Below are 25,359 nucleotides of genomic sequence, written 5' to 3'. Positions count from 1 at the left end.
GTATATATCTACTGAGTTTTGATAAATTTATGAAAACATTTAACCCATATTTGGAGTTGCCCCAACTAGGCTCCAGTGCCACTTGCAGTGTGCGAGAACCGGGTTTGTGGTGAGCTGACTAAGCTGGATTAACCCACAGCACCCGTTGGTTCTCGTGAAACATGGAGCTGGGGCAAAACTGATGAGGCAGCTGTGTCCACTGGTATGTGGTATATGCGTTGCCTGGTGCAGGTGACAGGCCTAACCTGACCCTGCACTGGCCGATGCACGTACAAGTCTCAGGTCATTCTAGGCAAGGTCTCTAGGGGGTCTCCCCAGCTAGATTTCTGGACTGCCTAAAGTATTTTACGTTTGGGTATAATTAAATCAAGTTGCTATAAACATTCCTGTAAAAGTCATCTTGCGAAGATGTGTTTCCTTTTTTATAGGTGTGGATGCACCTATAAAACCCTCATCACATTTCATATAATGACCACATCTGTCACTCCCTAGGTTTACAGAGGTCTCTTTAGATGCATACCTGCCCATTTCACTGCCTTCCCCACCCTACCTGTCAAGTTAATGCTGATCTGCTTTCTGTCAATGTAGATTAGTTTTCATTTTCTAAATTGTGTGTCAGTGGCACCACCCCTACCTGATGAGCTGTTTTCTTGGTCTGATTTAAATGATTCCACGTAATGATTTTGAGATTTGTCCATGTGTTTACATTTATTAATAGTTCATGTCTTTTACTGTTGTGCAGACCCTGTTATATAGATATTCTGCAGTCTGTTCATTTGTTGACACACATTTAGATTGTTTCCATCTGGGGACGGTTAGCAGTAGAGCTGCTGTGACTGTTCATATATGAGACACACTTGTTTTTTTAAGATTTAATTTTTATTTGTATTGGAAATTCAGTTGTACAGAGAGGAGGAGAGACAGAGAGGAAGATCATATGTCTGCTGATTCACTCCCCAAGTGGCTATAACGGCCCGAGCCTATTCGAGCCGAGCCGAAGCCAGTAGCCTGGAGCCTCTTCCAGCTCTCCCACATGGGTGCAAGGTCCCAAGGCTTTGGGCCGTCCTTGACTGCTTATAATTGGGCATGAAAAATACAATAGAACTTTGTTTTTATGTGGAGTCTCAGTCTTGGCATTCTCTCTAGAGAAGTAGGCATTGTTTGTTTTCCTAGTTACAGAATAGTGGAGGGCTACTGTGCAGCTCCATTTTGTACATTTTTTCAGATTTTTCCACTTTCAGAGACTGACTGGAGGTCTTTTGATCAAAGGTTCTAGACAGAGACTAGTTAGCTTGACTTTCACACAATGTCTATTCCTGGGCCAATACATTTATGCCAGCCTGCAGGAATGGGCTCCAGAGAATAATGCAGGATGTTGAGGATTTAATCATGGGACAGTGAGATGAGTATGTTGCAGTTCTCAGAGTAGGGTGTTTTGTGGGTGAGTGCTAATATCATGCGAGGTTTATTAGAAGTTCAGATATTTAACTCAGGCCCTTTAGAGACTAGATTGCCAGAAATCAGGAACTGGCTTCTCATGTCATCTTATTCTAAATACTCTATAATATGCTGTAGAAACCAATATATTTGAAAGTATGTACACATGTATGAGGCTTCATTATTCATTAGATTTTTACAAGGGGCATAATATATATATTTTTAAAGATTTATTTATTTTTATTGGAAAGGCAGATATACAGAGAGGAGGAGAAACAGACAAAAAGATCTTCTGTCTGATGGTTCACTTCCCAAGCAGCTGCACAGCTGGAGCTGAGCCAATCCGAAGCCAGGAGCCACTTCCAGGTCTCCCACTTGGGGTGCAGGGTCCCAAGGCTTTGGGCCGTCCTCGACTGCTTTCCCAGGCCACAGGCAGGGAGCTTGATGGGAAGTGGAGCTATCAGGATTAGAACTGGCTCCCATATGGGATTCTGGTGTGTTCAAACCAAGGACTTTAAGCACTACTCTGTCACGCCGGGCCCAGCATAGTATATTGTTTAAAGATTTATGAGCTGTATTCAGTTGTAATCCATTGAAATGTTTGTTTTCTTTATTGTAATATATTTCTTCTTCTTTTTTAATGAGGTGCTTTCCAGTACAAACTGGAAAGCCTGCTAGATAAAATCAAAAAGAGCTGTAACATTGTGGTGTAATAAATTTCATTTCCTGTTTGTTTTTACAGAGGCAAATACCGTATTGTATATATGACTCCAGAATTTTGTGCGGGTAACTTGGACCTACTACAAAAACTTGATGCAAGCATTGGTAAGTGACAGAGTGGAATGTTTGTAAATACTGAGTTATCCTTTGAAGTGAGAGGGTGGTGGATATTACTTCAATTGAAGTTTATTTCAAACATTGTCTCCGCTAGGAGATCTCTGGTTCTCTAATCTGGTGTTTCTCTCATCTTGTTTCATAGTATGCTATAATTCCTTCTGCAATAGAAAAATTAGGCCCTTGGATTATAATTATGTGTCTATGTCTCTGCTTTTATTGTTAGAATATAAACTTTTCAAGAAAAAATACTGTTCTTATTTTCGTGTTTTTAATTAGATGACTGGTACATAATAAGGCACTTACAGAATATTTTCCTTTAATTTTTACTTATTTTCATTTTACTTGAACAGTAGACAGATAGGACAGAGAGAGATCTAGAATGTGCTGGTTCCCTCCCCATACATCTGCACAGATAGGGCTGCTCCCACTTGAAATATGAAGCCTGGAATCATAGACTGTGTGGTGCAGGAAACCAAATACTTGAGCCATCCCACCTGTTGCCTTCCAGGGTGCACATTTGCAGAAAGCGGAATCAAAAGTGGATGAGTCAAGACTCAAAAGGGTACTTGATACAGAATACAGGTATTTGATATGAAATGCAGGCATCCCAAACAGTGTTTTAACTAAGGTACCAAACATTGTTGAATACATAGTGAATCTAAATTCTGTGAAATTAAAACTTAGCTTCCTTCATCTCCTAAGTATAAATTAAATCTGTATTTGATGTAGGAAGCCAGCCTCGGACCTTGAAACCTGATTTAACAGGAGTAGGGCTTGGCATTTATAGTCTTTCACGAGGATTCTGATGTGTACCCAGGTTTGGAAAGCCATGCCTTTGCTTAGTTACCATTAGTAAATATAATTGATTACAAATAAATTAAAAACCCCAGGGCCACAATTGTGGTGCAACACTTTAAACCACTGCCTGCAGCACCAGCATCCTATATGGGCACCAGTTTGAGTTCAGGCTGTTCACTTCCACTCTGCCTCCCTGCTCGAAAAGACCTGGAAAGGCAGCTCACTGAAGACGACTCGCATATTTGGGGCTGTGTGTGTATGTAGGAGACCCTGATGCAGCTCCTGGCTTGAGGCTTTGGCTTGGCCCAGTCCTGGCAGCCGTCTTGGTGGTGACCCAGCAGGTGGAAGGTGTCTCTCTGTAATTGCCTTTCAAGTAAAAAAAAAAAAAAAACAAAGAAAAAAAAACAAAGAAAAAAAAAAGCCTATGCTATTTCCATGAGAGCCTTATTTTCTAGAAACTATAAATAGAAGAGTTAGTCAAAAGCTGATGCCACCTTTTTTGGTAGTTAAAAACTTGTTTTTCTTTTTTGTTTTGTTCCATGTTAGTTATGACTACTTTGTTTATGTAACGGTGTTAAATGAATAACTAGCTTAAGTGTTTATGCGTTTTGTACTTCCTCCAGGTAGCTACAACTTTCTCCTTTTGTTTTTGTCATGCATTAATTGTGAACACTGCAGTCATTACAGTGGGGCTCCTGTGCCTGTGCTGGATGAAAGTGGTTTCAGTTGGTTTCTGTGTTTGAGTAAAGAGGAGTAAATTAAATGAAACTTAGTGTTGAAGTATTTTCCTTTGCCTTTTGTTTGCAGGAAATTATAAAGTGCTTGCAAAAATGAATATACACAGAGTTGTATTTGCTCAATAGTCTGACATTTAGTTAATCAGATTTATTGGTTTTAGGTAAATGTTAAATTGTTTAAGTAGTCTGGATTTGTAACAGAAACAGCAAACATAATTTTGTGTGGAGACTAAGGAATCAGAGCTGAATCACAAGTATGCCAAAATGAAATACATATAGGGCCTGGGAAGACATTGGAGCTTGCACATTTAAAATGAACGTTGGCATTTGCAAAAGTTTGCTGAAACTATTCATGATGGCCCAGGTTCTGCTCCTTTAAAAGACAGATTGTGTAAGCGCCATGGAGTAGTAGGGTAAGCATCCACCTGTAGTGCTGGCATTCCCTATGGGTGCCAGTTGGTGTCCTGGCTGCTCTGCCTCTGATACAACTCCCTAATTAGGGCCTGGGGAAGCAGTGGAGAATGGCTTGACTTCTGCTCCTGCACCCACCTGGGAGACCTAGAGGAGGCCCCTGGCTCCCAGCTTCCTGTCAGCTCAGTTTCAGCCCTTGTGGTTGTTTAGGGAGTGAACCAGTGGATGGAAGATCTCTCTTTCCTTCTCTAACACTGGCTTTCAAACAAAATAGACTTTTTTTGTTGTTGTTGTTGAGGCAGGTTGTCAAATCTGTAACTAAGACTTGTAATAATAATAATAAGGAAAGTTTTAAAACACAGGAGGACCATCATCTTGGTCTTTACCAGTTTAGTTTAAAATCAGAATCCTTTAGTTCTTAAGCAAAATGAGTCCAGTAGTAACACTAACTTTGCCCCAGGCCCTAGTTGGTAACCAAGGGAATTTTGCTTCTGTCAGCTTACTTTGCTCCTACGAGGTAGGTTTTTTTCCTTTCTTCCTGCTCTGTGCTTTCTTAAGACTCTCCCAGCTACTAAGCTCGATGAGTTGTAATTGCTTGCTTGTCTGTCTCCTCTTTGTTGAGAATTGTAAACTCCTCAAGGTTGTGGATTTTATTTGATTAACTATTTTTATTCCTAGACAAGTGTTTGGGTTGTGGTTGGCATTTAATAGCCATAACCATAATGATGTATTTTTTTAATTGAGCGGTTTTTTTTTGAGTGCTTTTTGTTGTTGTTGCCAGGCCCTATCTTATCATTATGTAAATGATGTGATGTAATACTTAGTCAGTTAGAATTGTTAGGTACTAATATTATACACATTACAGTTTGGATGACTGAGACTCAGAAAGCATTAAGTAACTTGCCCAAGGTAAATTGCGCAGTAAGAGCCAGATTCTGTTTGCACGCAGAACTCCAAGCATATTTGGAGTTTTTCATCGTACCCACTAGTGGCAAAGCATTAATTCTCAGATAAGTATCAAGTAATGGTCATCCTGATTGAAGGGAAAAAAAATTGGTCTTAAGTATTAATGTGGTAATTGAGGTACAAGTATTGCTATCATTACTTTCGAATGTTTTAAGACGTTTTAATGGAAGGTAATAGTGGTTTAATGGATGGTATTCAATCAAACACTTCTCTGAAATGTGTTACTACACATTCTCGATCCTGTGTCAGTGTGTGTATTTGTTGCAAAGGGGAAGAGAGGACAAACTAGGCTCCTTTCCTACTGTGTAGCTAATGAGATTGAGTTCCTCCCATCCTGTTTCACATTAGAAAATGTGGGTGTCATCCTGTGGACTGAGCAATGTGGTCAATCATGTGCCTGAACTTAAACCTCAGGCTAAATGTACTGGCTCTTTCTGACTCCTTTAATAGTTAAGCTGGTGGATGAAATTGAAGGCATTAGCAAGGAGATAGGGAACAATTCCTTTTAATACAACATTGTTGTTACAGATTATTCACGAGTTAGAGTTCTAAGGATAAAGTAATATTAAGCAGTTCATTTCTCTGAGGAACAAAGATGAAAGTGAAAATGCAATCAGCATGTTGCTGTAATTAATATGTAAATATTCCTCTTTTAAGGTTTACATATTTATCCATGTCATTTGCCTGTCTTTGTTATCAATAATAGTTTTTGTTGTTGAATGATATTATTTATGTTTACATTTTTATATCAACCAACTATATTTAACATTGGCTATATATGAGTTGAATTTATTCTTTTTCTAATACTTATCTATGCTAAATGGGAAATTGTTTAGGTAAGGTTTTTCCTTTTGTATTTTACCTTTGTGTTGGCATGTTTTCTCTTGAGGCATCACGCTCATTGCTGTGGATGAGGCCCACTGTATTTCTGAGTGGGGGCATGATTTTAGAAGTTCCTTCCGGAGCTTGGGCTCCCTAAAGGGAGCACTCCCGCTGGTAAGTGTTGCCAAGTCTGATGTTTGAAATGGTTTTTCTACCAAGGGGAGCATCCAGGTTTGGGGAAGGGCCAGAAAACTGAAGACTTGGAGGAGTTGGATGGCAAAGCAGGGGAAAGATTTTTTTTAAAACAAATTGTTAAGCATGGCTTCCTTCTAAAATTGGTATATACTTTATTGAGGAATACTATAGCACAAAGCTTGGCCTACCTTTTTTTTTTGAGAGGACCAGGTAATAAATATAGCAGTACCCGTGATCCTTGAGTGTATTCCATACTAGATGTGGGAAACTGCAAATAATACCAAATTCTATGTAGTCCATGTTTTTAATTTGTTTCATTCCTAAAGTTGTTCAAAATATAAAATTATCTCCAAGCTTTGTGTATAAGATATATATAATACATAAATGAATTTTTAAAAAAGATTTATTTATTAGAAAGGCAGATATAGGGCCTGGCACGATAGCATAGTGGTTAAAGTCCTCGCCTTGCATGTGCCAGGATCCCATATGGTCGCCGGTTCTAATCCTGGTGGCCCTGTTTCCCATCCACCTCCCTGCTTGTGGCCTGGGAAAGCAGTTGAGGACGGCTCAAAGCCTTGGAACCCTGCACCCGTGTGGGAGACCTGGAAGAAGAGCTCCTGGCTTCTGGCTTCAGATCAGCATAGCACCAGCTGTTGTGGCCACTTGGGAAGTGAGTCGTCGGATGGAAGATCTTCCACTCTGTCTTTTCTCCTCTCGGTATATCTACTTTTCCAATAAAAATAAATAAATCTTAAAAAAAAAAAAAAAAAAAAGAAAGGCAGATATACAGAGGAGGAGAGATAGATAGGAAGATATTTTGTCTGTTGATTCACACCCCATTCCTGCAATGGCCGGAGCTGAGCTGATCCAAAACCAGGAGCCAGGAACTTCCTCTGGGTCTCCCATGTGACTGCAGGGTCCCAAGGCTTTGAGCAGTCCTCAACTGCTTTCCCAGGCCACAAGCAGGGAGCTGGGTGGGAAGTGAGGCTGCCAGGACATGAAGCGGTACCCATATGGTATCCCTGTACATGCAATGGGAGAACTTTAGCCACTCGGCTACTGTGCTGGACCCCTACCTAAATAAATTTTTGTTTAGGCTAGAGTCCCACCTACAAGAAATAACACTGTGTGTATGCAAATATTCCGAAATCCAACGTAATCCCCAAACCGACCTAAATGTGGCACAATGTAGGTATTTAATGACCTAGCTCTACCAGTTCTCTGATTTCCAGCTTTGTCATCCAAGTTTGTTTATTCATTTACCAATTATTGATTTGCATGTATTGTGAACCAGTTACTATTCTAGATTGATAAAACAGACAGTCAAAAAATCCTCCCCACAGGGAATAATCTAGTGGGAACTCACAAACAATAGACAAAATGTAGTAAGTTAAATAGTAATACCATGGTATTAGAAAAAGCTACAAAGGCATAAGTGTTGTGGAGGAATGATTAATATCTCAAAGCACTAAATGAGAAAGGAATATTTCAGCAGAGATCTAACAGATGTAAGGGAACAAATCGTATGAGTTGTCCTAGAGAAAAGTGTTAGGTACATGGAATGGTAGAAGCAGAGCCTTGAGGCAGCGGGATGCCAGGGAGGGCAGGGTTGCTGAGACCTGGGGATTAAGGAGGCAAAGAGTGGAGGCAGGGGCCCAGTGAGGTAGCCTAGTGGCTAAAAGTCCTCGCTTTGCATGTGCTAGGATCCTATATGGCACCAGTGCATATCCCTGTGGCTCTACTTCCCATCCAGCTCTCTGCTTGTGGCCTGGGAAAGCAGTCAAGGCTGGCCCAAAGCCTTGGGACTCTGCACCCATGTGGGAGACCTGGAAGAGGCTCCTGGCTCCTGGCTTCATTGGTGCAGCTTCGGCCATTGCGGCCACTTGGAGAGTGAATCAGCGGATGGAGGATCTTCCCCTCTGACTCTCCTCCTCTGTGAATATCTGACTTTCCAATAAAAATAAATCTTTAAAAAAAAAGAAAAAGAGTGCAGGCAGAAGGCAATGAGGAAATGTAACACCAAATCTCAGGAAGCTTAGAAGATATGGTAATGTTGATTTGTGGATGTTAAGAATGAAATGGTGAAAACCTATGGGATTTTTTTTTCTGTTAGTGTCATTATGGATGCTGTGTTGAGATAGAGTAATGAAGGAGAAGCATGCAGGCAACAAGGTGCTGTAGCAGTCTAGATGACTGGGATCCCTGGTGGCAGGGAGCAAGGAAGAAATGATTAGATTCTGTGTTACAAAACCTTTATGATATCTCCTTACTGTTTCCATGTGTAGTGAAGGATATGAGAAAAAAAGAAGAGATCAAGAAAATCGAGGACTAGTGATCAGAAGGGTGGAGTTGTCAAAACAAGACAGCAGAGACTGAGCAAGTCTAGGGGAGAACTGTCAAGAAGTCAGTTTCAGGGCCTGTGCCATGGCTCAGTGGTTAAATCCTCACCTTGCAAGTGCCAGAATCCCATTTGGTGCCGGTTTGTGTCCTGGCTGCCCCACTTCCCATCCAGCTCCCTACTTGTAGAGTGAAAGAACAGCAGAGGACAGCCCAAAGCCTTGGGACCCTGCACCTTTGTGGGAGACCTAGGAAAAGCTCCTGGTTTCTGTCTTTAGATTGACTCAGCTCCTGCTGTTGTGACCATTTGGGGAGTGAGCCGTTCGACAAAGGATCTTTCTCTCAGTCTCTCTTGTCTCTAAATCTGCCTTTCCAATAAAAATAAAATCTCTGAAAAACAAAAGAAGTCAGTTTTGAACAGGTGAAATTTGGTATGACAGTCTCCAACAGACAAATGCCAAATAGGCAAAGCGTTTATTCCAAAAAGGGATAAAAACAGAGTTTTTGCCTCCAGTAGTTTATATTCCTGTAGAGGAGTTCAGACTCATGCTGCTTAAATTTCCCTTATTTGAAATGCTTCAGATCAGAAGTATTTCAAATTTAATTTTTTTTCAGATCTTTTTAAGAATAAATGCCCATGAATGCAGGTGCTGGGTCTTATGATAAATGCATATTTAGTTTTTTATGGAACTGCCAAGCTGTCTTCTAGAGTGGCTATACCAATTAGTATTCCTACCAGCGATGTATGAACAATCTGGTTCCTTTTCATCCTTGCCAGTACTCATTGGGTTTTAGAATATTTGAGAATACATAGTTGGGGTATCTTGAGCATTGAACCCAAGACTAAGCATGGAATTCATTTGTTTCATATACATTTTACACATATCATGTGAAGGTAGTGCATACTTTTAACAGTTTAATTCATGAAACATTTTTCATGCGATATGGAAATCCCCACTTGTAGCATTGTATTTGGTGTCCCAAAACTTGGAATTTTGAAAGATTTTGAATTTTCAGATTAGGATTGTTTAATCGATATCTGTAAAAGCAAGTCAAAGCACCAGATAATATATTACCTTTGTGGTGGCACAAACAATGTAGAAAGAATACTATCAACAGCACACATGGTAAAGAGACCAGGGGTTGCTATGGAAAGCTGCCTGACACAGTCAATTGGAAGCCTGATTCCATTCATGTACAATTGTCTGAAATCAGCTTTTGGTGACTGGGGAGATTATTTTTTGTAATCCTTTCCTAGGCCTTTGATTCTAAAAGGATTGTGTTAAAGGAGTTTTAAATATTTTATGCAGCTCTTAAACAATTTTCAGGTTGAACTAAATTTTTTATTATATCTGACAGTAGATGTCGTTGGATCATTTTCATTTCTTGGGGATGATTAGATAAAGCATATTCCTTCCGTTGAGTCCCCAGGCAGGCTGTTGGGGAAGCAGTGGCTCCTGTGGTTTCTAGGACCCTCTTTATTAAAGCTGGGTGGTGAGAGATGCCACCTGGTGGCAGCAGCATTTCATTTTCCTCACTGCTTTGGGTGTGTTTTTTTCATCTGCTTGTTGCACTCAGGCAACTCATGCAAACCTGCAGTGCTTCACACCATGTTGTTTGTAGTAAGTTGAAAATCAGCAAAGAAGTCCCTGGACCATTGGTGCCAAGATCCTCATTTGGAAGGGAGTAGTCAGATTTAGTCTTGAGAAAGACCAGCTCAACAGAAGCCTCCAAACCAGTCTTAAAATTCCAAAAAAAAAAATTCAAACAAGAGTCCCTGCAATATCTGTGAGACTCGGTTCTTTCCGTTTACTATCTCCGCGATGCCTGTCATGACCCTCAATGCATAGTGCACTAGTAGCTGCTTGTAGTGAGTGAAAGGAAGGAATGAAACGTGTGTGGGCTGTGGTGTAGTGCAGTTACAATTAGCATCATGACCCAAATTCGAGGCAGATGGAATAGTTCTAGTTCTCTCTAGGTGTGGGTGTTAGGCTGTTGAAATGAGTGAGTAGAATCTTCTAAATTTTTAAAGTCAGAAGCGAATCTGTTTTGTTTCTTGTTTTAGCAAAATGGAATGCCTCTAAAACAGCAAGACTTGTCAACTTCACAAATACTTTTCATACATTCAGAGCTTGATATAACTAGGTGGGAGTATAGTTTGTCATCCAAATCAGTTTGCCTTTGAGAGTTAAGGGTTCAGATGGTTAGTAATTATGCTGTGAATACAAGTATAAGCTGGGAAGGATGTATGATTACCCTTCTCGTTATCTAACTGTTTTAATTGTGTGTGTGTGTGTGTGTGGTGATTTATTTTTAAGGTACAACTTGCTTACAAAAATTTAAGATGAAAAGTACCACAAACTTCTAAGGCAAAATGTTCTAGTTATTTCTGAAGTGATAGACAGTTTAATGCTTTGTTAATTTTAACAAATTTCTGGTACTTCTGTTTTCTACTTGTAGGGTAGCATACTTAACTGACTATAAAATGTTGAAAGCTTAGGCCTGACTTTCTAGTCATTTTGTCTGTGAGCAGGCTACAGATAAAGCAAATTTCTGGTAGCAAAATGAGTATTTTTATATTGGAAGTATCTAACAGATCAGATAAACCTCGCCATCTCTCTCTCTCTCAATCTGTCTCTCTCTCTCTCTCTCGTGAACAAATGTGAGCCCATTCCAAGGTCAATGGCGAATCCAGGAGGAATACCCGTGTTTCTGGAGTTCTCCAGAATAGGAATTCTCCTTAGCTGTTAGAACAGTGTTTGCAACAGTTGAAACTTTTTCAGTCCTTACCATATGTCTTACATGCATTATATTTGGCACTTCATATGTTTTCTCTCATTTGTTGTGAAAATTGTGGTGAAAATTGTGCTGATACCATGGACTTTTTAAGGATGATGAAAGTGAAGCATACAGAGTTAAACAACTCATAGTTTGCATGCGATATGTGGCAAAGATAGGGTTTGAACTTAAGACATCTAATTCCAAGTCAGTGTTTATTTTTAAGTGACTATTGGTATTTTGCATGTTTTTTCTGTTAACTTGAAGATGTACCATGCTTCACAAATAGTTCCTTATTTTCAGAAATACATTACCTGTTCATTCATATATTATTGCTTAGAAACAAACCCATCCCTCTTTTTTTTTCAGTTTAAACCTGAAAATGTCCATCTTTACCTGAAAATACAGTTAAACATGTATTTTATTTGTGTGTGTGTAAGTTACTTGATTATTTCATGATGCAAATGTTTTGTTTTGAGGATGAAAAATATGCATATAATTTCTTAGTTTTTAGAAAAAATCTTATTTTTTGAAAGGCAGAGTTACAGTGTAGATGGAGAGGCGGAGAGAGGTTTTCTGTCCACCATTTTATTTCCCAAATGACTATAAGGGGCTGGGGTGGACTGGAGCCAAGAACCCAGAATTCCATCAAGATCTCCCAAGTGTGTGGCAGGGGCCCAAGTACTTGGGTTATCTTTTGCTGCTTCCCTAGGTATATTAGCAAGGAACCAGATTGGAAGCAGAGCAGCTGGGACTTGAAGCAGTGCTAATGTGGGATGCAGCAGGAACCAACCTGTTGTGCCACAATAGCAACCCCAAAGAATTTCTCATTCTTAAACTGGCGTAAGTCTCAGCTCTATATTGTCCTATAGACCTGCAGATATTTTCACAGACATGAGAAGTAATCGAAAAGTTCATGGAAAATACGTATTATTTTTAATTTTGATAATCCTTACATAGTTGATTAAAACACATATTATTTAAAAATGAAAAAACTGTACACGTATTTCAACATTTTCAGAATCAAAGTAAACATTTTAATTCAACTTTCCACAAACTTTGAAATGCCCTTATATCTATATTTAGATTTGAGCAGAGAAGTTGTTTTCTGACATTCTATATTTAGAGAACAGTCTATAACCCAAAAATCAATAGAATTCATTTTGGAATTACCTGTTAAATAGTTACGTAATATGATATAGAATACAAAAGTTATATCAATTACCTTGTCCCATTGGTTTTAATCTGTTTTCATCTGAAAAATTTCTTCCAAATTTAAATGATTTTTTATGAATTTTGAGATAATTTTTGATTTAGTAAAGTAATATTGTTAAAGTAGTTGATATTTTTATTGAATTGCATCTTATTTTAATTTTGAGTAAAAATCTGTATGTATTTGAAAATTAACAAATTGTAAGTTTTGACTCACATACAACATAACTGCTTAAGCTACTTTGTGAGGTCAGTGTAAGTATCTCTGAAGAGCTGTTTAATAAGGATGTTGTTTCTTGTATCTGTAATGGATCAAAGCAATGTTTTTTTAAAAGATTTATTTTTATTATTATTTTTTTATTGGAAAGGCAGATATACAGAGAGGAGAGACAGAGAGGAAGATCCTCCGTCCCATGATTCACTCCCCAAGTGAGCGCAACAACCGATACTATGCCAATGTGAAGCCAGGGGCCTCTTCCGGGTCTCCCACGTGGGTGCAGGGTCCCAAAGCTTTGGGCCGTCCTCGACTGCCTTCCTGGGCCACAGGCAGGGAGCTAGAAGGGAAGCGGGGCCTCTGGGATAGAACCGGCACCCATATGGGATCCCGGGCATGCAAGGCGAGGACCTTAAACCACTGCGCCACCGCGCCGGCCCCCAAAATAATATTTTTAAGAAAATTATGCTCCCCAGAAATAGGCAGTGGCTTAGGTTGCTTTGTATATAAGCAAGTGTTATACTGCTGTGAGAAAAGCAGCCAATAGTTGGTGGGCATTCTGGGCCTGGTTAATGCCAGATTTGTGTTAACTATATCAGTGTGTCAGCATGGTTGCCTATTCTCCTTTTTTTTTTTTTTTCAAAAGATATGTGAGGGGCAGATGCTAGCATGCCAGCAGACAAGGGCCTGCGGACCTGTGTGTGAGTGTGTATGGGTTCTGGGTAAGCAGGCAGGACCCCAGCCTGGCATGGCACAGTGCTGGAAGACTGAGCCTGGGGTTCTGCATGCTTGGGAAGCTGAGGATTGCTCAGGGAAGCAGGTCTGGAGATACATGGGAGGGAGCACTGCTGAGGGAGAACATGACAAGTGAGGGGTGACTTCTGGAGCATTCTGACAACCTGTGTGTGGGTAAATGAGGGGTCTGAAACTGCATAGTTTAGAGAAGGGAAACTAATGAATCTTTTACGGCTGAATCAATACACTTGCCCAAATGGGAAACCTGAGCTGGGTTTGTTGATATCAACCACCATCTACCAGTGCATATAAAAACCATGGCTGGGGGAGCCTGCCTGGTAGGGCTTGATCACAGTAACTGCTAGTGAGTGATGGGGCATGGTGTGGACCATGTAAGTCTAGGCCATGATACTAACCAGCTCATGAGAGAACTAGGTCTAAGAGCAGTTTCTCTTGGGGATTTGTGGGCTCAACTTTGTAGGACTGCCATACCAGTTGGTTAGCTTGAGAGTTGGGATGGTGGTGGGGTAAGCCTTAATGACCATGGAACTCATCAATACTCATTTGTACTAGGGTTGGGAACAGGCCTGACTGGTCCAGTCTGCAGTACCCACAGGTGCACCCAATAATAGGGTGTAGGGCAGGTGAGACTGCAACATCTGCCAGCACACACAAAGGCTGACACTGGGGCAAACTGTGCCATGTAAGACCTAGCACTCGCTGACACATGTGGCTTCTGGGTCTGGGAGTGGGCCTGGTCAGGGAACTTGGAGAATCCCTCTGGTATTCTGTCTCTGGTGAGCACATGAATCAGGCCTGGGTGTTGGTGAGGTCGGGAAGGGCTGCTTCACTTGTTGGCAGGTGTGTGAGTTAGCTATGTAGGGGATGGAATGGGCAGGGCCAGACCAAACCACAGCACACTGGCATGTATGGGAGCCAGAAGTGGGTGTGGGCGATGCCAAGGTAGGCTAGGCTATCATACTTACTGGTTTGCATGAGAGTCAGGGAGGGGGCAGGCTGGGCAGGGCTAGGCTGCAGCACCCACCAGTGAAGAGTTGCGACGGGCCAAGTCAGGCTAGGCTGGATGATGGGTAATGCTGTGCTGCGTTGGAGGAGCCACTGGCTTGTGTGAGATGTGGTTGGGTGTGAGCTTGGTTGGCGAGCTACGGGGATGTCCCAGTTTGGCTGCGGTTCCCTCTGGTGAATGCAAGAACTGGAATGGGGATGGCAAACTGAGCTGGAGATTATTTCAGCATCCCTTGACATGAATTTGGACTGCATCTGGGGTGTGCCAGATGGAGCTAGGTACTAGGACCCACAGGTACTCACAAGAGCCAGGGTAGGTATAGGACAGCTGAGCTAGTTCTCTGCACTAGCTCATGCAAGAACTATGTCTGGGTGAGTACCAGGTGTGGCTGGGCTATAGCATCCAACAGTAAGAGCCGAACTAGGTGTGGTCCGGTTGGGCAAGGGCACTGTTCCTGCTAGAATGGGAGGTGAGTCAGGTCAGGCTAGGCCAAGAAGCCACTGGTGTGTGCAAAATCTGTGACTGGGACATGACCTGATAGAGGAGTTTTGGGGAACTCCTATGTCAGGATGCAGTTTCTCCAGGTGAGCTCAAGAGCCAAGATTGGGAGCAACTGTAACCAAGTCAGGTTACAGTAGCAGCCGACACATATGTGGGTCAGGTATGGGGGTGGGCCAGACTGGATCAGCTCATAGCAACACTGGCAGATCTGAGAATTAGGACAGGGTGCAGAATGAGCTGGATGGGACCGCAACACTAACGAATTCACATTAGGACCAGACTTGGGGCGTAGCTGGACCCTGGGCCTGCCAGCATGAGCTGAAACTGAGGGCAGGCCAGGATGAGCCAGGCTGCAGCATCCACAGCTGGATTCCGAGGGGAGGCAAGCCATGACAGTCTGGGCTACAGCTTCCATCAGCACATGAAAGACCCATGATCAGGGGCAAGCACAGCAGGGCCCTTGGTGGGCCATTGCTCCTGCTGGTGAGAATGAGAACTTGGACCAGGCCCACCCCGGCTTGGCCTGCATGTGAACTGGATTAGGAGAAGAGCCAGACTGGGCTAAGTGACCCTATTCAGTGGTGCATCCATGATCCAGAGTAAATGCAGGTTGGTTGGGCTTTGCCACAGCATCAACTGACAAGTTCTAGGACTGGGAGAAAGTCCTGTCAGACTAGTTCATAGAACCACCTGGAAAGTGCAAGCTTTGGGGCTGGGAGTAGGCCCAGTAGGAAAACTGTGGGTACCTCTCTGATGGGTTGCAACTCCCACTGGTGAGCATGAGAGCCAGGGCTGGGGGCAGGCCTGGCTGAATGGTTGAGTCATTTGGGTTGAGCTAGTCTCCAGTTCTCATTGGTGTGTACTAGAGCTGAATGGGATGTAGGACAGACTGGACCAGTCTGCTGTACACATACCACCATGTATAGGATCCAGGGCTAGTGGTGGGCTTGGTGGAGGCTATCAGGGGTCACTCTGGCTAGACTGCAGTTGCTGCTGGTTTATATGAGGGCAGAGTGTGTGGTGGGCAGGGTTAGTATGAGCTGCATCATGCACTGGTGTGTATATGAGATGGAGCTGGGGACAAAACTGACCTGGTAACTGCAACTACTAGTGTGTGTGTAAGTTGATTTGTGTGATGGGCTAACCTGAACTCCACACTGGTTGGCACATACAGAGCCAGTTCTGGGTTCACCTATGGCAAAATTTCCTCCCCTACACTCTAGCCCCAAACTGGATCACTGGAGGTGAAAATCCAGTGGAGGACCTGTGGGCTAACTGTGAAATGCATATGTCAGAACTGGGTCTCTACGGTTGCTGAGGCCTGTGTAGTGGATGGCATGCCCAGATGCTCAAGGGGGACATGACAATCAGTTCATTGAGGCCTGCAAAGGATGTCTAGTACCATGGAGTGCAGAACAAATTAGACAGCCCTCCTGAACAAGTATCTGAGCAAAGGGAAACTCTAAAGTACACTATGTAGGTAAATAGACTTTGAAAGGATTTCCTTAACCTTGGAGCAGCAAAACCACCAGCATCTCAGAACTATCAGAGCCACTTATGCAGGATCCTTGGAACATGCTCCACATCGGGGACCCGGGGATGACAACGGATGGCCGTCCCTCATTCCTGGGTACTAATGCAGTTGGGTTGCTGGGAGCAGCCCTCTCCTTTTCTCTTTCCACTTTCCCCAGATATCAGAAGAAAAAAGTAGATTGAAGGCAGTTGTCTCATCTACTTTTCCCCATTTCTGTACCCTCCCCACCCTAATTGGTGGTCCACATGGGCATGCATCCCTCTCAACTATGTAAGCATCATCAACAACAAAATGAATTTATTAAGAAAAGGGAAAATCATGTTACTGGACATAGAACATCTGATAATTTAAGGACTGTGGGATAGTCCCTTTTTCCTCTTGGTTATGAAATAATGGTATAATTGAGCATAGCTCCCTATTTAAAAAGGTAAAAAAAATATTAAATCTAGTTTTATGGGAGTTAAATTGTCAGCTGCCTTGAAATTTCCAAAAATTGCATATTCATGTTTTTCCTGGTACCTGCTGTGCCTCTTGCTTTGTTTGTTAATCCAGTTTGGAATTCCTTCAGAGACCAGAAATAGAACATGCTTTGGTTACTCATGGAATAAATTAATAATTCATTTTCAATTATACATATATTTCTTATATATAGTATACCACTGATTAACCTAGTAAGATGAGCAGTTAGTTACCTAGCTAACTGGGGGGCTTTGCTTTTAGATCTGCGAAGCTTCAAACTAATATGTTCCAAAAAGGAGACTTAAAGACACATTGCTTTATGTAGTTGGAATTTTAGTGCATAAGCAGATTCATAATTTGCAAATTTTTATTAATCAGAAATAAAGCATAGTGTACCCCCACTTATATCAATTGCAAAGGTAATGAATGCTAAAAGTAATAATCAGAGAGGTAAATAGTCAACAAATAGACTAATTCAATAACAACATAAATTGGATTTGGAAACCCTGTGCAGTTAGTGTTTTATCTAAATGATTTATGGTCTTCATTATCTTTAGAAGGTAAACATGTTATTCAGAAGACTGAGAAACAAGTAAGTAGGAAGGTTTTTTTCCTTCCTTTAAAAAGGATGATTTTAAAGTTGGATTTTTTGGCATTACCTCTTGTAATTGTCTTAGCAGTGTTGGGGATTAATGAGCCCTCTCCTTTTGACAAAATCATTGTTACTACATTTAGGTTCCAATTGTTGCACTTACTGCTACTGCAAGTTCTTCAGTCCGGGAAGACATTGTACGTTGCTTAAGACTGAACAATCCTCAGATTACCTGTACGAGTTTTGATCGACCAAACCTGTATTTAGAAGTTGGGCAAAAAACAGGGAATATCCTTCAGGACCTAAAGCAGTTTCTTGTGCAAAAGACCAGGTAAGGATTTAAAGATTGAAGAATTTGAAACTGTCTTCTTTTTAGGAAAGGTATTTTAATTATTCTCTCTCTCTCTCTCTCTCTCTCTCACACACACACACACACACACACACACACACACACACACACATATATAAAACACTTTTTTTTTTTTTTTACTATTTCCTTCTAGTGCTTGTGAGCATATTTCAAATTGTGTCCAGCTGTGGTTCAAGTCAGATGTGATGTCAGTGTAATCAATTTGATGACTGAGAAAAAGGTCTATTTTTTTTTTTTAAAGATTTCTTTATTTATTGGAAAGTCAGAAAGTCAGATATACAGAGAGGAGGAGAGACAGAGAGGAAGGTCTTCCATCTGTTGATTCACTCCCCAAGTGAGTGCAATGGCCGATGCTATACCGATCCGAAGCTGGGAACCAGGAACTTCTTCTGGGTATCCCACATGGGTGCAGGGTCCCAAAGCTTTGGGCTGACTTCAACTGCTTTCCCAGGCCACAAGCAGGGAGCTGGATGGGAAGTGAAGCTGCCAGGATTAGAACTGGCACCCATATGGGATCCCAGCGCATTCAATGCGAGGACTTTAGCTGCTAGGCCACGCCACTGGACCCAAAAAGGTCTATGCTTTTTAAGTTTTTTTTTTTTAAGCTTTATTGGAATGTCAGATAAACAGAGAAGAGGAGAAACAGAGAGGAATATCTTCCGTCTGATGATTCACTCCCCAGGCGGCCTCAACAGCCAGAGCTAAGCTGATCCAAAGTAAGGAGCCTGGAGCCTCTTCCAGGTCTCCCACGTGGGTGCAGGGTCCCAAAGCTTTCCCGACTGCTTTTCTGGGCCACAAACAGGCAGCTGGATGGGAAGTGGAGCTGCTGGGATTAGAGCTGACGCCCATATGGGATCCTGGTGTGTGCAAGACAAGGGCTTTAGCTGGTAGGCTACAGCGCCAGACCTGAAGAGGTCTGTTTTTGAAGACAAACATTAATTCTTTTTTTTTTTTAACTACATTTATCGATTTATTGTCTCAGATTTCTATGAATAAAGAGCACAGTTCAGTTTATCTAGATGCCATACCTGAAGCTCTCTCAGAACTACACAATAGATCTTGTCTTTTTTTCCAACAAAACTTAGTTTTAGTAAGTGTTCTCATAATAATAATTTACCATCAGTAGATGCTAAATCACGCAAATTCTCAGTCTTAAACTGAAAAACGTCAGCTGCAGATTTTTAAGACAAAGACAGTACATAGTATTGAACATAACAGTTAACAGAATTATGGAATTATTGACAAAATCAATTCTTGTTTTAGGGAATACAATCAGAAAAAATGTCTATTACTACATCTTAGGATATATGTGTTAAAAGGCTTAGTTATGTAGTTTTACTTATTTGAAAAGCCAAATGACAGGGATGCTCAGATTGAGTCTTCATCCCTTGATTCATTTGCCAAATGCCTGTGGCAGCAGGGGCTGCACCAAGCTGAAGTCAGCAGGCTGGACCTCTGTCTGGGTCTGCCACGTGAATGGCAGAGACCCACAGGCCCAGGTTGCCTCCCGGGTTCTGCATTCCCAGGAAGCTGTAAGCTGGAATCTGGAGCACAGCCAGAGCTTAAACCTGATATGGGTATAAATATATATGCACACACACTTTCCCCTTTTAGTCTTACCATTAGAGAGTAAAAAGGGTAAATTTAATAAACTGATCTGAAGTGTATGTCTAATACATGTGTGTGTAATTTCATTCTTTTTTTTTTTTTTCTGTAGTTGTGACTGGGAATTTGAAGGTCCAACCATCATCTACTGTCCTTCCAGGAAAATGACAGAACAAGTCACAACTGAGCTTCAGAAACTGAATATAGCCTGTGAAACATACCATGCAGGCATGAGCAATAAAAAGAGGAAAGAAGTTCACCATAGTTTCATGAGAGACGAAATTCAGGTGTGAGGCTTGATCATCGTTACTGCCTTCCCCCATGGTAGAAATACCTTTCTTAAATATTTATTTGCCAAGTCTTTATTGAGTAATGTCTTTGTGTCAAGTACAAAGTGTGTAGTGTGTAGTGCGAGAGAGATGTATGTAAATCAACTGTCCCAGACTAGTATAAATGGTAGCCCTTGTCCAGGAAGATGCAATTAGATGCAATCATTGTCCCATATGATTACTTTAGCCTTGGAATTTTTTTTTAATTATTGTTATTTGTAAGACCAGAAGAAAGAAAAAATTCCCATTCTCTGGTTCACTCTCTGAATGTCTGCAGCAGCTGGATCTGGACCTGGGCAAAGCTGGGATGCGGGAACACGATTGAGGTCTTCCGCGTGGGTGGGTGGAGTCCAGTTGCTTGAGCCGTCACTGCTGTTTCCCAGGTCTGCAAGAAGCTGCATCTAGGAGCCAGCGCCAGGAAATGCACCTGCTTGCCAAGATGCCTGACTCTAGCCTGAACATTTTTAATTTTAATGAAATTGTATATATTAGAAAAAATATAAGTAGAGTAATTGTAGTTTTAGTTGACATGAGTATAAAGGGAATCTGAGAGCTTTTCAATCTCTAAAATAATCCAGGCTATGGAACAGTCTGGAAAGTGCTGGGATAGACTATTCCGAGTCTTTGAGCAAGTTAAAGGGTATGTTAGGAATGTTAGATGGCACACCAAGGAGGGTTGCTCTGAAGGAGAAAAAGTGAAGAAGGGAAGTTGATGTGTAAGTTCAGCTCAGAATCCTGTGAAGGATGGCCTGGTTCAGCAGGTGTCCTAGAGTGTCTGGAACGATTTAAACTGGGTTATATGAGTATTGTTGACATGTATTCACTCTGTCATGGTAAGCCTGTGCAGTAGTCCTCCTGTCACAGTAAGATGAATTTAACTTGGGCTCTGGCGTATTCCTCACTGTCCAGCCCTCCCTGTGCTACATAGGTGTTACCAAGCATAAGTCCATGTTGTTCCGATCAGTGTGGTTTGTGTGTACTGCCTGTAATATTCACCTGTGTATAGTCATGCTGTAGTGTACAACTGTCTGAAAACATAGTAAATTTTTTTTTACTTTTTTTTTTATTACATTGCATCATGAGACACAGTTTTACAGGCACTTGGATTCCCCCCTCCCCTCCCCAAAGCCCGCTCCACCCCCCCCATGGTGGATTCTTCCATCTTGTTTCATCACCACAGATCAAATTCAGTTGAGATTTTTTTTCCTTGCAAGCATCTACAAAACATAGAGTCCAGCATCTTATTGTGCAGATAAGTTCATCAGTTTCATGGGGAGACAGTTTCTGGTCTGAAGGTACAGCCGAAAGAGTATCATCCCTATCAATTGAAAGCCCCAACATTACATCAGTAACAATTTATATTTGGAAGTCAGAGAGAGGCACAGAGAGAGATTGATAGAGATGTTTCTTTGGGTTCTCTCTTCAGTGCGCATAAAAGCTAGGGCTGGAACAGGAATCTGAAACTGGTGACAGGGGCCCAGGATCTTAAGTTGTAACCCTGTAACTAGCAGCAGTATGGAATATAAAAATATTAGAATTAGTGTCTGTCCTACACTACTATAATAATATGGAAGAAAATAGAGTGGGAGCGGGAGGCTGGAGAGGGAGAAAGGGGAAGTGAGAATTTACAAAATTTGCTTGAATTATTCTATTGGAAAATATTAATTGCTTTTCCTCCTACCTTTCCCCCTCTTCCTTCTCCTTTCTTACTTTGTACATTCTGATCCTTTTTAGCACATACCTTCTTGTTTTGCTTCATAAGTGGGCACTTCAATTTTTATCAGGTAAACTTAAAAACCATTCTGTTGTTTACAATAAAAGGCTTCAGCCCTCTGTGCCTTCCCCACCTGTTTCCCAAGCGTGGTTCTTGTAGCTAAGTCATCTGTTGCTTACCATCATACTTTGCCATAATTTGCTTATGCTCTCTTACTTGATCTTTTGTCTGTTTGTTAGTTTTAGGATTTGTCTGTGGACTCTCCAGTTAGGAAGATGAAAGTACAAGTGTTACTTTTCTTTTCTCTATATGGTTTCTTTACTTCCTTTCCTCCCCATATCGCAGTTAGATAGCATATTGGTTAGATCAATATATAGAATTTATATGCTTATTACTTTGTAAGTACTTTTTATCTCTAGTCAGTGTGGTATATCATAGTTATTTTTCTTTCTGATCTCATTAGCAAGACTTTTTGCTTTTTTCCATTTTTTTTTTTTGTTTTCTATATGCTTACCACCAATTTTTCCCTCCACACTTATTTAAGTCATGTAACTTATCTCATTATATTCATACATAATAGATACAGGAAGAATAGTCTTAGAAAATGCTGAGATGCCATTAGATAAGGATACTGGAAGCCTCATAATTATATGTAAGTTTTATTTAATGTATTAGAAGAGCCACTTTGATAAGTCATCTGTAAGTATTTGTAGGAACCACTCTATGCACTTTTTTTCGTTTAAGATTTATTTATTTTGCTTGGGAAGTCAGAGCTACAGAGAAAGAGAGTGAGACAGAGAGAAACTTCCATTCTCTAGTTCACTTCTCAAACAGCCACAGTAGCTGGAGCTGATCTGATCTGAAACTTAGAGCAAGGAGCTTCTTTTTTCTTTAATATTCATTTATTTTTATTGGAAAGACAGATTTACAGAGAGTAGGAGAGAAAGATTTTCTGTCTGTAGTTCACTCCTAAAGTGGCTGCAATAGCTGGAGCTGAGCCAATCCAAAGCCAGGTTATTTTTCAGGGGCATTTATAACATCAGGGGCTTAGCATCAAAATATCTAAAAAAAAAAGATCTAATAATGTATCTCAAGGACTTATTTAAAAAGATGAAAAGAAAGCAAGAAAAGATAAAAATCACAGCAAAAATAAATGGAATTGAAACTAAAAAACTACAAATTGTAACGAGCAATTTGTTAAGATGAACAGAACAAGTTTTTAGCTAGACTAGCAAACAAAAGGAAGAGAGGAAAACCAAGTAAAATTAGAAATGAAACTAGTAAGGGGATCTCCTGCTGAGTGGAATCCTTTGATCATTATGTGGTGTTCTTGTTCATCTCTTTTAATATTTAATTTTTAATGGCTACACCAGCTCATTTTTGTTTTCCATTAGCCTGGAATATCTTTTTCCATCCTTTCACTTTCAGTTTCTGCATATCTTTGTTGGTGAGATGTGTCTCCTGTAGGCAACAGATAGATGGGTTTTGTGTTTGGATCCAGTGTGCTAATGTATGACGTTTGGTTGATGAGTTTAATCCATTTACATTGAGGGTTAATATTGATAGGTAGTAATTTAGTCCTGTCATTTTAGCAATGGGTTGTTCACTGTTTAATTTAGTCTTCTTCTGTTGTTTTATTTGGATGTTCTCCACGTTCTCCTTTGGTTTTGGTGAGTGCTGTTCCTTTTCTCCGTCAAGAGAACATCTTTTAATTCTCATTTATACGGTAGGTCTGGAAGAGGCAATTTTTTTGAGCTTTATTTTGCTGTGGAAGAATTTCATTTCATTTTCAAAGACAAAGGAAAGCTTTGATTCTAAGTAATTTTTGGATGACAGTTTTTTGCTGTTAGAATCTGGAATATATCGCTCCATTTTCTTCTGGTCTGTAGACTTTCCTGTGAGAAGTCAGCAGTGAGTCTAATTGGGGTTCCTCTATATGTTAATTGATTTTTTTCATGTGCATATTTAAGGATATTTCCCTTTGTTCAGTTGAAGAGAGCTTGATTATCATGTCATTGTGGCAAATATCTCTTTTGGTCAACTCTGTTGTGAGTTCTGTGCCCTTCCTGTATTCTATTCCCTAATTCTTCAAATTGGGGAACTTTTTCTTTATCATTTCATTGAATACATTTTAAACCCAACTTCTCTTTCTGTGCCTTCTGGAGCTCCCATAACTCTTACATTCAGCTTTTTAACAGTGTCCCTTGATTCTTGTATACTTTTCTTAGCTTGACTGAGTTTCTCTTCCAGATTTTTTAATTTTTCTGCATTGTTGAAAGAAATGTCTTCCAATTCTGAGATTCTTCTGCCTTGCTCATTCTATTATTGAAGCTTTTCACTGAATTTTTCATTTGCTGCATTATATCTTTCATTTCTAATAATTTGGCTTGATTTTGTTTGAGTTGTTATCTCCTGTGTTGTTATATTCCTTAAATTCATTTAACTCCTGTGTGTGCTTCGTGTTGTTACAAAGCTTTGTACCACATTTTAAAAATTCTTTATCCACCATTTCTTTGACTCTGAGGTTCACAAATGCTTTTGTTTCTTTGTTGGGGAGGCATCAGTAATATTCATTGTGCCTCTGTCTCTTCTTTTGCTTTTGGTCGTTGCTATTCTGGTTAGCAGATTCCTCTCCTTAAGGCCAGTTTCTAAGCTGATCTACAGGTCGATTTTATTGATTGCATTTGGTACCCAGTTCTTCATTTGCAGTCACTTGTGTGCTACACTCCCTCCAGTGAGTTTAGTCCTGGGCTCTTGTGCTAGATTTTCACTGTGGTCTCCACAGCCCCGGCTCTAGTCTCACCGCTTTGTACCACCTATGTTCCTTTGCTGTGACTGTACTTTTGCCTGCATAGCCTTTCTCCACTCCCAACTTGAGCAGTGCCCAGCATTAGGGATGTGCCAGCTGTCCTAAATCGCTGATTTGCCAATGGTATTTTACTTGCTGGAATCTGCTGATTGTTGGATCTGAGAGCCACCTGGGCCCATTTTGGGTGGATCCTGTACTGTTTTCACTGTGAGACCAGTGTACTGTGTTGAGCTGGAAATGTGTTTTCTCTCAGTTCAGCACCTGTGCTACTTGTTGTTGTTCTTTCAGCCTCACAGGCTTTTCCATAGTACATAGAATGATGCCTGATGTGGCACTGGTGGAAGTCTGGGCATACTGTCCATTAGGTGTGGAGGCCACCTGGACCTATTTTGAGTGGAGCCTGTATTACTGTTTTCCCCATGGGACCAGTACAGTGAATGCATTGAGCCAAAAATGAGCTTGCTCTTGGCTCAGGGCATATACAGCTCTCTGTTGTCCCTCCAGCCCCACAGTTTTGCTCAGTACATAAAATGGTGTCCCATGTGGCACTGGTGAGGGGTCTGAGCTGTGAAGCTCACCCTGCTCCTGCACCTGCCTGCTTGGGCTCTGCCACTCTGCTTCTCATGGTCAAGTCAGGCAAATCAGTGGGATGGGCAGGTCTAAGCCTGGATTCACTTCCTGAGCTCCTGTTCAACTTGCCTTTTTACCTGGAGCTCCGGTAGCTGACCGCCAACCACCAAAGAGGTATCTGGTCACTGCAACACAGCTCTGCTGCTTCCTCATATCCATGGTTCTCCAGGTGTTCCTCTGCTGTTGGCCTATCCTCTCCTATTTCCTAGGACCACAACCTCTGCTTCACTTTGGCTAATGATTCTCTGTCTGTTTAAACATGTCCTTACCTCATTCTGCCATTTTGTTTCTGCTCTGCTTTCTCCACTAC

At 41.1% G+C, this 25,359-nt stretch overlaps 1 protein-coding gene and 1 non-coding gene across 2 annotated transcripts in view; one reads left to right on the top strand and one right to left on the bottom strand.

Annotated features, from left to right (window-relative positions):
* The window catches only part of WRN (WRN RecQ like helicase), a 104,694-nt gene that overhangs the window by 36,550 nt on the left and 42,785 nt on the right, over positions 1-25,359 (top strand). The window contains exons 16-19 of the mRNA XM_040994217.1: positions 2,180-2,262; positions 6,076-6,182; positions 17,736-17,923; positions 19,680-19,854. Of these exons, the coding sequence (XP_040850151.1) occupies positions 2,180-2,262; positions 6,076-6,182; positions 17,736-17,923; positions 19,680-19,854 (553 nt within the window). The remainder of the gene's footprint in view (positions 1-2,179; positions 2,263-6,075; positions 6,183-17,735; positions 17,924-19,679; positions 19,855-25,359) is intronic.
* On the bottom strand, positions 2,081-2,142 carry LOC121165587. The gene has a single exon (XR_005885289.1). It is a non-coding gene; the product is annotated as a U7 small nuclear RNA (small nuclear RNA).

Source organism: Ochotona curzoniae, unplaced genomic scaffold (assembly GCF_017591425.1).
Source record: "Ochotona curzoniae isolate NIBS_2020 unplaced genomic scaffold, NIBS_Ocur_1.0 contig_899, whole genome shotgun sequence".
Lineage (NCBI taxonomy): Eukaryota > Metazoa > Chordata > Mammalia > Lagomorpha > Ochotonidae > Ochotona > Ochotona curzoniae.
The sequence above is the reverse complement of the archived record's forward strand: the minus strand, read 5'-3'. Positions and strand labels throughout refer to the sequence as shown.